The sequence below is a fragment of the Ovis aries genome, chromosome 14 (genome assembly GCF_016772045.2).
Source record: "Ovis aries strain OAR_USU_Benz2616 breed Rambouillet chromosome 14, ARS-UI_Ramb_v3.0, whole genome shotgun sequence".
Lineage (NCBI taxonomy): Eukaryota > Metazoa > Chordata > Mammalia > Artiodactyla > Bovidae > Ovis > Ovis aries.
This window is the reverse complement of record NC_056067.1, coordinates 58,687,688-58,703,088: the sequence shown is the minus strand read 5'-3', so window position 1 is coordinate 58,703,088 and position 15,401 is coordinate 58,687,688. Positions and strand designations below refer to the sequence as shown.

The following is a 15,401-nucleotide window of genomic DNA, read 5'->3' as shown; positions in this document are numbered from 1 at the left end:
CCCTTGAAAATGGACACCTGTGCCAAATTAGTCTCTACACCCTCCCTGATCGGGAGAACCTCCCCCCTGTTGAGTGATCACTGTCCGCAGTGGTGGTGAAGGGCTGGAGACACTGACTGATGAGAGCCACAGCAGCTTGGCAGTCCCAGGTCCCCAGACCATCTCACATTCCTAGCCACAGCTTCCAAACCAGTGCCATTTCAAAGGACTTTGACAAAGCAGCCAAGTTCCCTGGAGCTGGAGCTGCCATAGCAGGGGTGGCTGGCTCCAGGGCTGGAAGTCGGACTGTGTTTGGGAGCTTCATCACTGTTATGCCAGGAACCCTTCTCTGAAACAGTAGCTCTTCTACGCCATGGGCTTGGCCCTCTCAAAAGCCATGGGGCTCTTTTGGCTGATGGCGGTCTAGCTCATCTTCACGATGTGAAGGAGCTCTTTCCACCTCCCATAGTTCTTTCTCCTGTGTCTGCCCTATATGTCCCCTTTCCTGGAACTCCCCAGGCAGCCTGGGGAAAGTGGTGGGCTCAGGCTTTGACAGAAGGAAAACAAATAAATATTGTATTAATATGACAAAAAAAAAGTCGAAGGTGAACAATGTGGAATGGCATGAAAGGTCATTACAGACGTGAATACAGAAACACAACTCTTAGTAATTTACTACTTAAAACACTAACAGGATGGTTTAGAAAATTTCAAGGCCACAGATTATACTGATAATATAATTTCAACTGAAAAGAAAAGGTGATATGTAGTTTTTAAATCATGATGTCTTCTATCTAAACCACAGACTTGCACATGCATGCATGCTTATCTATAAAAAATTAACTGACATGAGAGGATTCATCTTTTGACAGATTTCTTGGACAATTTTATATCATCCTTTTATTCACATGTGTTTCAGTATCTTTCAGACGATAAAAATGTATCCTTTGAACTCAGCTGAGTTTGTCAACAGGATTCTATACTAGGGTACCAAAAGAAAACTGGTAAAAACATTAAAAAAAAAATACTTAAACTCAATTCATAATAAAATTACCATATACAAAGATACAAATATAATTTTATCCATTTAGATTTACATAGCAAGGCATTAACAGAAGCCAAAGACTTTCTTTGCTTTTTTTTCCATTAATAAAACAGTGATTTGAAATTAGAAGAGTCATTAGATTATGACCAAAAAAAATAATCACAACAGCAAAGTAAAAAAACTTCTTGGAGAATTAAAAATCATGGCAAAAAATAATATGGAAAAAAATATAGTTATTAAGCAAGACTATCTCAAGGAACATCATGATAGGAGGGAAATATTCAATATATTCCTTCTGAAATTACAGTGGCATGAAAGGAGCTGTCCAGGGTGCCTGTCTTTCACCACCGTACGATGCACAGGAGAAGAGGCCACTAGAAGTAACAGGAGGAAAAACCCAGGGCAGGAGACACAGAGTTTGTCAGAGCTGAAACAGGTAGTACTCACAAACCTAAGGACATGGAAAGATGAAAAGGGAAAGAATGGAAGAAGACAGTCCATCCTAAAGAGAGCAGGGGAGACTGTTATATCAGACAAAATAAACTGAAGGAAAAAAAAAGTGCAATGAGATAAATATTGTATAATGATAAAACTGTCAATTTACCAAAAAGCTGTAACAAGTAAAAATATATATACATCTAATATTAGATATCTCAGAAAAATGAAGCAAACATTGAACAGGCATCTACAGCTCACATGGCCCAACAAAAGCATAAAACACATGTATCTCAAGGACACAGAAAACATTCTCTATGAGAGACCACATGTTAGGCCAAAACTAACCATTTTAAGAGACTGATACCATAACAGTATCTTCCCTAACAACAACGAAATAAACACAAGAAAAAAAGAAAATTCCTCACATGTGGACATTAAACAATTCACTCTTACACCACAAATGGGTCTAAGAAAAAAAATCACATGGAAATTTTTAAATACATGGATGAAAATGAAAAGACGTTACAAAATTTATAACACACAGAGAACACTGTACTAATAAAGTCTGAGCTGTAAAATGCTTACAGTAAAAAAAAGAAAAGATCTTAAATCTGAAACCTATTTTTAGACCTCTAGGAAGCAGAAAACAGAAAACAAACTAAACTCAAGTTTAGCAGAAGGAAACATGTAAATAAGAAAGATTAAACCAGAGATATAATAGAAAGTAGAAAAATATAAAAATCAACAAACCAAGAGTTGATGTTTTGAAAAAACTGTATAGGAAAACCTCACCTTGACTAAAGAAAAGAGAAAAAAGATTCAAATAACTGAAAACAGATATGAAACAGGAGTGATCACAACTGAGGTCAAAAAGATAAGGAAGTACTATGACTGATAATACCTATAAATGACAGAATATAGGACATACTGGCAAATTCTCAGAAACATACAAACTATTTTACTTATTAAGAAATAAAAAAATTGAGAAGTGTTGAAAGTGAACGTGATAGCCACTCAGTCGTGTCTGACTCTTTGTGACCTCATGGACTGTAGCCCACAAGGCTCCTCTGTCCACGGAATTTCTCCAGACAAGAATACTGGACTAGACAGCCATTCCTTTCTCCAGGGAATCTTCTGACCCAGGGATAGAACCTGGGTCTCCTGCATTGCAGGCAGATTCTTTATGATTTGAGTCACCAGGGAAGCCCATGATAACTAGAGAGATTTAAAAAGTAGTCAGAAACCTCTAAGAAAAATACAGGACCAAAATCTACCAAACATTTACAGAAGAATTACCACTAATACTGCTAATTCTATGGAGCAAGCACGGTTCTAATAGTTTGCTGACTTCCCAAAGACACAAGAAAGGAAAACTAGAAACCAATACCCCTGACGAATACTGATGCAAAATTAAAATACTTACAAACCAACTTTAACATATATTAAAAAGAACTGGGGAAACAGACACAGAGAACAGATGGAGGTGGGAGGGGAGGAGAGGGTGAGATGTATGGAGAGAGTAACATGGAAACTTACATTACCATATATAAAGTAGAGAGCCAATGCGAATTTGCTAACTGACTCAGGGACTCAAACAGGGGCTCTCTAACAACCTACACGGGTGGGATAGGGAGGAAGATGGGAGGGAGGGGACATATGTATACCTATGGTTGATTCATGTTGGAGTTTGGCAGAAAATAACTTCTGTAAAGCAATTATCCTTCAATTAAAATAATTTAAATAAATAAATAAAAAGATCTGACACCATGACCAAATGGATTTTATTCATATAAGGCAAGGAGAAGTCAACATACAAATATCAATTAATATGACACACTACTCTGACAGATTAAAGGAGGAAAAAAAAAACAGGATCAACTCTATGGGGAGACAGGATCTAAGTGGAGACGACAGGGCCAGAGGGAAGGCCCCGGGTGAGTGTGCATGTACAGGAGTCACACAGGACACTCCAGATTCAGACACGATTAGCAAGTCCAGAGAAGGGCATTTCAGGAAGGATAGACTAAATATGACCTTACCTGAGAAAGAGCCATGCCTCACTCCTTTTCTTTCCTCTTCCTTAACTTCAGGGCTTCCTCAGGCAACACGAGTCTTCAGAGGTCTATCATGAAAATTGAAAACATGCTGCTTAATGCTAAGAGTCAACACATCCCCTTCCTGAGCCCCAACCACACACACACAGGGAAGCCCTCACCATGAGGAACAGACAATCCCCTGTGGCCACTGTCTCAGGAGGGACTCAGGACAGTCAACTTCCGCAGAGAGACCAACATGGGACTTTCCCACACTTTCCCTTGGATCACACTCCCCTCCTGCTGAGGCCTCATGTACACAGCAGCAAGAGGTACCTCCGCTGACCAGGCAATCTCCTTCAGGTCACACAGCAGGTCCTGATCCACCCCCACTCAGAACAGAGCATCCCTTCCTCAGCCCAGATCTCAGCCCTCAGGACTGGGAGGACTCAAGAGTCCTGATGCTCCGTGAGGGATCCAGACTGGAATCAACTGGGCCATCTTAAACATTCTCAAGCTGTGGACCAACGCAAACTACCTGAAGGGGAATCTCTGGTCAGAGGGTACAAAACATGTGTTTCGGGAGCCGCGTTAGGCATTACTGACAAAATGGAGGCACGGCCCCAACCCCCTCTCCTTGTTCCATAGACACGGACCCGGGATGAAGGAGTGAGGTCTTGTGATTCTGACTTGTTTTTTCCTTTGCTCGGTTGAGCTGACTGAAAAGAATGTTAAGGTGCTTATTGTCCTTGAGAGGAGAATGGGAAGGCACAAAGCCTTTAGCAGTTGTGCCCAGAGAATAATCCATAAAGTTAACCATTGACATTTGTTCAAGGATCTTTACAAGAGTGTTCAAGGATGAGCACGTAGGCCACAGCTTGAGGCCATGGGAAGGATTCTCATCTGAGACCTATTTGTGAGGGAAATGTTTATGGCAATGGAAGTTTGCCAAATTTAGTGTTTAGGAATAATTAAGAATATTTAGAAGCTAAAAATTTAAGGAATGTGGTAGTGCTAGCATGTTTTACTATAGCTTATACAGATTAGGAATTTCAGAGATATTAATAGTGAGAAGCCTTTTTAGGAGATAGTGAACTTAGGATGCTAGGGGCAAACAGGATTTAGAAAGATAAGAAATAAACTGAGCAATGTGGTTTGCAGCGGAGACATAAGCATGAGTTACAATGTAATCACAAGTTAAAGTAAACAGGATTCTGAGAGAATCCCTGAAGCAGAAACTCTGTTTGAAGGGCCACAATGTTTTATCGAGACAATAAATCTGGGTGAGGGGAAACTGAAAATTCTAAACCTCTGACTTAGTGCTTTTGTCAAAGTATAAAAGAGAACCTGATGCTTGAAATAAACATGCAGCCCCATACCTTGAGTCAAAGGATGCATCATTCTCTGCCGACACCGCTCATCTCTTCAGGATGATTCCCTGGCTGCTGGAGCTGGACTCTGGCACATGTGTATGCAAAATACGTCATCAATGAAACGTGAAGCCTGGACTGAGCACCATTCAGAGGAGAAAAGCAACCCCCCCCCCCCACCACCACCACTCTCTTTTCCTTTCCCAGACTTACTAAGGTGCAACTAACAAAAATGGTATAAATGTACTGTGTACAAAGTGATCATGTGATAGACTCATACACTGAATAATTATTATAGTCGAGGAAGTTACACTTCCACCTATGACTACACTGTATTATTTCTCTCTGGGCAAATTTCAAGGATATAGAAACACTACCGGCAGCACGCAGTACCTCAGATCCCCAGAACTTACTTATTTTACAACGGAAAATCTCTACTTTTTCACTACCAGTGCCCCATTTCCCCCTCCACCAACCTCCTGGTAAAGCCTTATTACTTGATGGCTCTATGAGTATGACAGGTCTAGTTTCCACATAGGGTCTGTCCTCCTTTGTCAGGCTTATTTCACTTGGCATAATGTTCTCTAGGTTCATTCATTCTGGCATAAATGCAGGATCCTTGATTTTTATATTGACATACAGAGAAAAAATAGTTCATGAATATACAGTATACAATTAGTATTTCTATACCACACTTTTGGAACGTATTCTTTTGTCAAGAGACATCTGGGCTGTGTCTGTGCCTTCGCTACTGCAAATCCAGTCACACTCATGGGAATGTGGACATATCCCTGAAAAACTGATTGCTTTTCCTTTGGATATCTGTCAGAAATGGGTTTGACAGACTGTAGGCCTGTTCTTTATTACTTTCTTAAGGAACTTCCATTTAATTTTCCAACACAGCAGTACCGTTTACATTACCACCAACAGTGCAGTTAAGATTCCGTGTTTTCTGTACTGTGCCTGTATGTGTGATTATATTGGGAGGGACAGGAGTGGATAACACAGAACCCAGCCTGGCAGCAAGACAGTTGCAGCTGCATCTTCTAGAGGACAAGCCTCCAGGCTGCAGATCACTGTGGCATCATTGCCCTCTGACTTTTTGGAGCCATCCTCCCCTACATCACGCGACTTTATGACTTTTCTCAGGCTGGGCCCAGAGATCCCTACCGAGCAGGACCACCTTATAACAAGCATTCTGTGATCTTAACCTTAGTACTCCTATTTTCCCAGCAGGACACAAACAAACTTACAAACTTTCATGGTATCCAACAGAGTGTCCACAGAGCCCATAATGAGCCTCTAACCCTCTTATACAAACACAAAGCATTCCAAGCCCTGATAGCTCATGCATGAGGCAAAATACAAAAGAGGACACCCAAGGATCCACAGACACAAGACACTGTATTTTCATTTACAGTGAGTGATCCAAGTCAAACATCGAAATCTCCAAAGACTATGAAAAAGAGGGATAATTCCAATGATGCACATGGCCCACTAAGACCTCAGCATCTTCTAAGGAAACCCTCCAGATTCTCTTGGTATCTTCCCAAATGCACATGAACCTTTCTGCACTGGCAACCCCAAGTACACAATGATACCAAAGTTGATGCAAAAAATGACCTGAGATTTTCCCTGTTACGCTACGGTGCCTGCCTGCTAAAAGAGCCAACAAAAGCCAGGGAGTGAAGTGGATGCTGGGGACACCTGCTAGAACCAGCCCCTCAAGCCCAAGGCTCCCATCCTCTTGCACCCACAGGTGCATGTGGGCTCAGCCCAGGCCACCGTTCTAACAGTGGAAAAGACTTCTCTTGGCTGAATTCCACGTCCTTCACTGCTGCTCACGTGTGGTCACGAGTTGTCAAATCAAACCTGTGCAGGCACATGCCAGCCTCAGCACTGCTGTCCTGGGGAACACTAGCTCCAGCAGTAGAACCGCAAATCACTCCATGCGGGCTCTCCAACAAACCCCCTTCCAGGTGCTCCACCCTAAACGGAGACATTTTCTTCCAACAGATCCACACACCCCTTGTCCCTGCAACTACACTTGGGATGGGCGCACACCCCATTCACTGGGCTCATCTTGATGCCCCCAAGTACTGCCACAACCCTCCTGCAGACCCCACCAGGCTCCCTCTGCTCTCCCCATTTGTCTACCTCTCCTCCCTTATGACTGGACTAAGCAAGACTAAAGCGCACAGGGATTTCGTGACAAAGGGGATCACAAGACGAGTGCCCACGAGCTACTACCCAAAGGACACTGCATATGAGGTATGAAAATTAAGAGACTGGCCCTCCTGGGAAAGTCTGCCACCACCTGTGGACATTATGGAGTCGACGTACAAAGGCATTTGAGATCAGGAAGTCTCAAAGCAAGGGTCTCCAGGTCTCACTATCTCCTGTTATCTCCACCCACACCTACTTGGAAGATATTCTAGCTCTCGGCAGGGCACAGGGGGCAGCATCTTCTTCCTGCCCCATTAGGTTTTGGATTTCTGCTCATCCTCAGTGCACTGAAATCACAACACTGACACTGAGCACATGAACTCCTAGACAGCAAAGCTGCTGTCCACGATGGTGACTGGTCCCTAAATCAACAGAGCTTAGATCTGGGGGCTGCAGAGGATGAAACCCAGCAGACGAAACATGGGGACATCTTAGCCCACTGCTTGAGGACACCAGTTCTGCAGGGCTTTTCAGGACTTCCTATATTTCTTGGCTCATCTTTTGAGTAATTAAGTAGTCACATGGGGTAAAGATCAATTACAGCTGAAATGTCCAGAACATGGGAAACATCTTCATCACCTGCCCTGTTCTCTTGGTCTTCCCTGAGGATAATTCAGCCTAATCCATAGTCCTGTCATCTACAGACATTTCCAGTAACAGGTACTGCAGCCATGCTGGGAAGAGGAACACTATAAGCCCTAAAAGAGGGGAACCAGGAAGGACTCAAAATAACCCATGAACAAAGGCATTAATTTCTACTGATGGTAACTGATACACAGGCAATAAACCTGGGTAACATGAGAGAGACTGTTAGGAGGGGATGGGGAGACCTCTCTGAGCCTAGACTTGAAGGGTGACAAAGGGCCTGAGGCACGGTGACCTGAAGGTGAGAAAAGGAACTACAATGTCAGACAGAAATGGTTTGGGTATTTGGAAACAGAGAAAAGGTAAATACGACCAGGATAGGCTGAACCATGAGCAAAGGGTCAGCTCCCAGGATGAGGCTGGAGACACTGACAGGGCCCTGAGCTTGACAGAGGGCTGTGGAGAAACAGCGAGGAGTCAAGCTTTTGATCCAACAAATGAAAGCTAGAGGAGGTCTGAACATAAGGACGTAAAAAAAAAAAAAATCTCCCTTCAGATTTAGCCTCATTCATAGAAGTCATCTAATTCTGAGCCTGTGATCCTGCCTCCATCCTACAGTTTTCCTTTTCCTTTTTCATTCAGGGAGGACTGGGATCTATTTAAAATTCTCATTACCACCAGAAACTCCCTCCAAACGAGAACTGCAACACACAGACACACAGCCAATTTGGCTAATCATTTCAGGGGTCAGTGTTGCTCACGCTCAGAGATTCCGGTCTAGTCTCTCATCTGCATGTTACAAGTGAGCTCCCTCAGGCCCAGAGAGAAGCCATTTATGAGAAGGTCTGAGCTGAGTGAAGAGAACCAGGTATAACTGAATAATGAAATGGGAGGCTGAAGGGCAAGTGGCCCAAGTTTGTCCCTATTGCCCATCCCATTAAAGACCAGGAACATCTGTCATGTATCTGAGCAAAAGAAACTTTTCTTTCAAGATTGGGTCAAACTGATACCAAGCAGGTAATCCTTTATTATACGATTGCAGTAAAATATTTTAAAAATACAGAATTGCAAATATATATCCACTGGTACAAAAAACATTGTAAAGGGTCAGCTTGGAAATAGGATCTGAGCAATCTTTTTCATTATGAATAGAGAGGCTCTGTTGGAAGGTTCCAGGTCAATCCAGCCCATCCTTCCTCATTTGCACAGAAAAGTCACAAAGGGACCTGAGGGAAACATCTTCATATCACCGCACAGCTCACTTTTTTTTTTCACTGATCATAGAAAATGGAGAAAATAGACAATTAGACTAATCAGTTAAACTAGGTGGGTTTTTTTTTCTTTTTTTTAAAGGAAAGAATGAAGCATTTTGGTGGTTTTATCATGTTAAATGTTCTTTTATTTTCCCATTTTTCAAAGGAATGCCTTAATTTCACAAGATCTAATGTCATATCTCCGTCATTCTCTGGTAAAGAGCTGAGACCAGAAATATCCATTTGTGTGTGCACACATAACCACATACACACAATTCATGTCTTTGGTAAAACCACAGTTGAAAATATGTCTATTTTGTTACAAGATGTTGAGAGGGTAACAGGCAGGAAGGCCAGGGGTCTCCAAATGGAGGAAATAGGCTGCAGGTGTCAGACATTTTTATCTCTTTTAAGCGGCAGGAGGAAACAAACTGGGTCTCCAAAGGGGGGAAATAGGCTGCAAGTGTCAGACATTTTTATCTCTCTTAAGCAGCAGGAGGAAACAAACTAGTGATATTTTTTTTTTCTTCTCTATATAAATCTAAAAGGAGGTTTCTCTTAAAATACTGTGTTGTCATGACACCTGGGGTCAGATTTGCAAGACAATCAGGACTGAAGGTGCCCGGGGGTCGCTACACAAGCTCCTGTCCTAATTACACCTGAGGAACCCCGGGTATTAATAACTGTGGGGGGCCAATCCCTCTATTTCCTTTCAGAGACTGGGCAACTTCCTCCATGCTTACTGAAGCCCCTGGCCCACTTCCTTCCGGATCCGCTTCTGTAATGGGACTGTCTGGACGAGCCAAAGGGGATTATTTCAGTTATTCTTTATGTTGTAACTGAGATTCTGGGCTATTTTCACACGAGTTTCTGATTGTGCCAGAGTCTCCCTCACCCCTTTTGGGGAGGAATATACTGAACAAGGTCCATGCCTCTGTTTTCATAAATATGGAGCCCTCCTTTTCTCTCCCTTTAGTTGAACAAAATGTAAATCCTAGAGTATGGGCTGATGGAAAATCTGTGGGTTGAGCACAAAATGCTATTCCTGTAGTTGTTAAGCTCAAAGACCCACTTATTTCCACATAAGAAGCAGTATCCATTGAAACCTGAGGTTAAGGGTTAAAACACATCATCAAAAATTTAAAGGAGCAGGAACTATTAGTTCCCTGTAACAGTCCGTGCAACACTCCTATTTTGGGTATAAAGAAATCAAATGGTAAATGGAGACTAGTTCAAGATTTACAAATAATAAATGAGGCTGTAGTTCCTTTACACCTCATGGTGCCTAATCCTTATACTCTATTGTCTGAAATTCCTGAACGAGCCAAATACTTCTCAGTAATTGATTTGAAAGATGCTTTCTATTCTGTGCCTTTGGCGGAGGAAAGTCAATTTCTACTTGCCTTTGAAGACCCTATGCAGCCAGCTTCTCAGTTAACCTGGACAGTTTTGCCCCCGGGATTTTGTGACAGTCCTCACTTATTTGGACAAAGTTTGTCACAGGATCTCCAAAACTTTAATAGCTCCGAAGCGGTGGTGTTACAATATGTAGATGATATTTGGCTCTGTGCTGAGACAGAGGAAGCTTGTTCAGGAGCCTCAGAAGATTTCTTTAACTTTCTGGCAGGCTGCGGTTATAAGGTGTCAAGAGAAAAGGCTCAGCTTTGTCAACAATCTGCTAGATATCTGGGCCTAATCATATCAGAAGGGACTAGGGCCATAGGCCCTGAGAAAATTAAACCCATACCAAATCATCCCCTGTCCAGGACTTTAAGACAATTGAGAAGATTTCTGGGAATCACAGGCTAGTGTCATATTTGGATTCCAGGTTATGGAGAACTTGCCAGGCCTTTATATAAACACATAGCTGAAACTCAGCAGGCCCAAACAGACGAACTACTTTGGTCTCCAGGTACTCAAAAGGCTTTTAAGGTCCTTCAGATTGCCCTCCTGCAAGCTTCTGCTTTGAGGTTGCCCACAGGGTCAGGATTTAATTTGTTTGTCACTGAAAGAAAAGGTGTGGCCTTGGGAATTTTGACACAAGCCTGAGGGCCTCACCAGCAACCTATTGCTCATCTAAGCAGAACATTAGATGTAATTTCACCTGGGTGGCCCCACTGCCTAAGAGTAATTGGGGCAGCGGCTTTATTAGCACCTGAAGCTTTAAAAATAATTAATCGACGAAATCTTACTGTCCTGATTTCTCATGATGTGAATGGAACCTTAAATTCTAAGGTTAATATTTGGATGACAGACAGTAGGCTTCTTAAAATCCGTCATTGTTGTTAGAAGGACCAGTAACTTAGCTTAAAGTCTGTGGACATTTAAATCCTGCCACTTTCCTTCCTGAGAAGGAAAATGAAACACCTGATCACGATTGTTCCCAATTCCTAACTTTAAACTATGCAGCTTGGGAGGATCTAATGGATACCCCATTAGACAATCCTGACATGGAAGTATTTACAGATGGCAGTTCTTTTGTTTGGGATGGAAAGCATAAAGCAGGTTACACCATGGTGACTGCTGAACAGGTTTCAGAAACAAAATCCCTCCCCCAGGGAACCAGTGCTCAGTTAGTGGAGATTGTGGCTCTGACCCGAGCTCTAGAGTTACACAAAGGGCAGCGAGTAAATATCTACATGGATTCTCAGTATGCTTATTTGACTATACATGCTCATGCTGCAATAAGGAAAGAAAGACAATTTAAAACAGCAACAGGAGAACCTATGAAGCATTTCAGAGAGATTGAGAGACTTTTAACTGCTATATATTGTGTAGCTGTTTTGCATTGCAAAGGGCACAGCAGGGATGGGAGTAAAGCAGCAAGGTAATCAGCTGGCTGAGTCTCAAGCCAGAAAAGCTGGCACTTTATGAAACCCCTTCACTGTAGACGCCTTTGATCTGGACAGATCCTGTGGAACAGGAAAAACCATAATATACTGAGGAAGAATTAGAAAGATACGAGAAAAGACAAGCAAAGATTACAGATAAAGGATGGTTAAAGTCTGAGGATAGATAATTAATAATTCCTGAAAATGCTCAATGGAAAATTCTTAAGGGTTTACACCAGAGTTTTCATTTGGGTGCAGAGAGTACTTACCAGATGGCTTCTCGTTTGTTTGAAGGTAAAAATCAAAGGTGTGAGGTCCATCAGAAACATAACCGAAAGACTGAGAAGCTAGCAATATCTGGATTACAACGAAGTGGAAAGTATCCTGGAGAGGGCTGGGAAATTGATTTTACTCCTATGCCAAAAGCTAACTGATATTGTTGCTTACAAGTTTGGGTAGATACTTTTACTGGATGGATTGAGGTGTTTCCCTGTCATAGTAAGCAGGCTAAGGAGGTTATAAAGATTTTAATCCATGAAATTATCCCCAGGTTTGGGCTGCCACGGAGCCTTCAGAGTGACAATGGCTCTGCATTTAAAGCTGCTGTAACTCAGGGTGTATCTGAAGCTCTAGAAATAAAATATCACTTACACTGTTCCTGAAGACCCCAATCTTTAGGAAAGGTTGAAAAATCCTATGACATTATCAAAAGACACCTGTGCAAATTAACTCAAGAGATGCAGGACAACTGGATTAAAGTCCTACCCATAGCTTTAATGAGGGCCTGAACTGCCCCCCAAAAGGAGGGACTGTCCCCCTTTGAATGTAGTTATGGAAGGCCTTTCTTATGCACAGACATCATTATAGACCCTGAAGCCTTGGAATTAACTAGTTATGTAACTCAGCTCTCAGCTTTGCAACATGCATTAACAGAACTCAGGGAGATGACTCCTGACCCAGCCTCTGAGTCAAACAAGCCTCTATTTGAGCCAGGAACTGAGGTCCTCATAAAAACATTGGGATCTGGGGGCCCATCCCTCGAGCCCCTCTGGGAAGGCCCTTACCAGGTAATTCGTTCTTCTTTCACAGCTGTCAAAGTGCCAGGAATTGATTCGTGGATACATCACACTTGAGTTAAGAGGTGGCACCCTGACCAAAACTAAGGGACTTCATTTTATGTCTTTATTTTCTATGCTCTGACTTCATACTTTTCAGATGGGCTTGATAATCTATGTGAGCCTACTTCTGCTGACTCCAAAAATCCTGAGTGCGCCGTTTGATCCTCAAGACAATGCCTTCCTGTCCTGGGCTCACTCCTACGCTGCATTCCACAATTGCTCTAACTGCTGGGTCTGCGGAGCGCCCCCGTCTTCATCACGAAAGGCTTTTGTGGTGCACATCTCCACTTCAAGGAAAAGACTTTCTCCAAGTCTGCAAATACCTTCGACAGCAATCATATGTGAGGCCTCTTCTTCATCTGATGACATCTACCAACCCTAAAATGGACTGGTGCACCACTTTGTACTTTAACTATGGACATAACGTGACTTTTAATTTTGATTATACATTGTCTCGGTTTAATGAGTATTTCGCTACACATAAGGCAAATAGATCTGGATCTAATGGTTTTTTACCTGACGTTTATCAAATATGGGATGAGGTTATATGGCTAACTCCTGAAAAAAGGACATTTAGTATCTACTGCCCCTATATGCTGGGAACAAACAGAGCCATCCCCAAAAGTCAGCCAACAACATAATTACAATGATTGGAAAAAATTGGGATTTTTGCTTCAGGATGTATGGAACATAATCATTCCCGTCTTTTCCAACCCCAATTCAGGTTCTCCCTTTGTCTGCCCAGGCATTAATTGGGACTGGATATCTCAGTCAGCTGGCTTGCTCCAAACGGGACCTATTGGATATGTGGCTCTTACCTATGGGCATGGCTTCCCCTTGGTTGGATAGGGAGATGCACCCTGGGTCTAGCCTTTACTCACGCCTTTATATTTTCAGAGCTTCCAGAAAAGCTTGCTAATTTACCCCACCTTAAAACTCGGTGGGCAATGTCTATATTTCACTGGTATGATTATTTGGCTGCAGTCTTTGTTCCCTCTTTGGGAACTACAGATGTTATGCTACGAGTGGATGCTTTGACTAATTTTACTCAACAGGCATTACAAGATTCTCAAAAAGCTATTGCAGCTCTTAATGCTGAACAAGCACAAATTAGAAAGGTGGTTTTACAAAACAGACTGGCTTTAGATATTCTGACAGCTGTGCAAGCCGGAACTTGTGCCATTATTCATACCCAATGCTGGACATATAAACCTGATATGAGCACTAATGTTATTCATTTTACTAAACACATGAACAAGATGATTGAGGCTATGGATATTCCTGAAGCCTCAACTGCCTCATTTTGGGAGACGTTAACTAGTGCCCCATAGTGGAAAACTATCTTACAATAATTCTGATTGTTTTGTTTTCCCTGTTTGCTCCCTGCATCTGTAACTGTGTAACTGGATTTGTTTCTAGTTGCATGAAAGCTTTTAAGTTACAAATGGCTGTGTTAGCGGAAGCTCACTGATTGAAACCGCCCACCCTGGCCAGGCACCACAGTAACTATTTGCATGAATTGTTTTATGACAGGAGATCCTGATAAGGAATAGGGAACTAATGAGCCACCACCAACCTGAAGAGTTCCAGAAAGGTTGAAAGGAAACATGGAGTGTCTGTCCACGTCCCAGAATCCCTGTCGCTAGCATCCATCTTGGCTGAGCAATGCGTGTGCCACCAGGAAAGACTAGAATGATTGGCCAAAGACCACCCAGAAACTAATCTCATCACCATAAACCCCAAGACTGCGACCCACACGGCAGAGCAGTTCTCCTAGGTTCTCTTACCTTACTCTCTCCGCCCAGGTGCCCTTTCCCAATAAAATCTCTTGCTTTGTCAGCAGATGTGTCTCCTCAGACAACTCATTTCCGAGTGTTAGACACGAGCTCAGTTTCGGACCCTGGAAGGGGTCCCCCTTCCTGCAATAGTTGCTCAAACTCCTGCTACTGCTGCAGCTGCTTCCAACTACTATTTGGGGGCCAAGAAAATTAGAGATACCAAGGGAACATTTCATGCAAAGATGGGCTCAATAAAGGACAGAAATGGTATGGACCTAACAGAAGCAGAAGATATTAAGAAGAGGTGGCAAGAATACACAGAAGAACTGTACAAAAAAGATCATGACCCAGATAATCATGCTGATGTGATCACTAATCTAGAGCCAGACATCTTGGAATGTGAAGTCAAGTGGGCCTTAGAAAGCATCACTATGAACAAAGCTAGTGGAGCTGATGGAATTCCAGTGGATCTGTTTCAAATCCTGAAAGATGATGCTGTGAAAGTGCTGCACTCAATATGCCAGCAAATTTGGAAAACTCAGCAGTAGCCACAGGACTGGAAAAGGTCAGGTTTCATTCCAATTCCAAAGAAAGGCAATGCCAAAGAATGCTCAAACTACCACACAATTGCACTAATCTCACACACTAGTAAAGTAATGCTCAAAATTCTCCAAGCCAGGCTTCAGCAATACATGAACCGTGAACTCCCTGATGTTCAAGCTGGTTTTAGAAAAGGCAGAGGAAC

General features: G+C 42.5%; 1 protein-coding gene and 1 pseudogene across 4 annotated transcripts in view; one reads left to right on the top strand and one right to left on the bottom strand.

Moving 5' to 3' along the window:
• The window catches only part of LOC114118023 (zinc finger protein 347-like), a 107,859-nt gene that overhangs the window by 19,370 nt on the left and 73,088 nt on the right, over window positions 1-15,401 (bottom strand). For 3 of the 4 annotated variants that reach the window (XM_060398960.1, XM_042231130.2, XM_042231131.2), the window contains one exon: window positions 3,502-3,584. In XM_060398960.1, the coding sequence (XP_060254943.1) occupies window positions 3,502-3,516 (15 nt within the window). In that variant the 5' untranslated portion in view covers window positions 3,517-3,584. Of the gene's footprint in view, window positions 1-3,501; window positions 3,585-4,874; window positions 4,954-15,401 lie in introns of all 4 variants that reach the window. The other variant, XM_042231129.2, reaches the window with a different exon arrangement.
• On the top strand, window positions 10-424 carry LOC114118030 (ATP synthase F(0) complex subunit C2, mitochondrial-like; annotated as a pseudogene).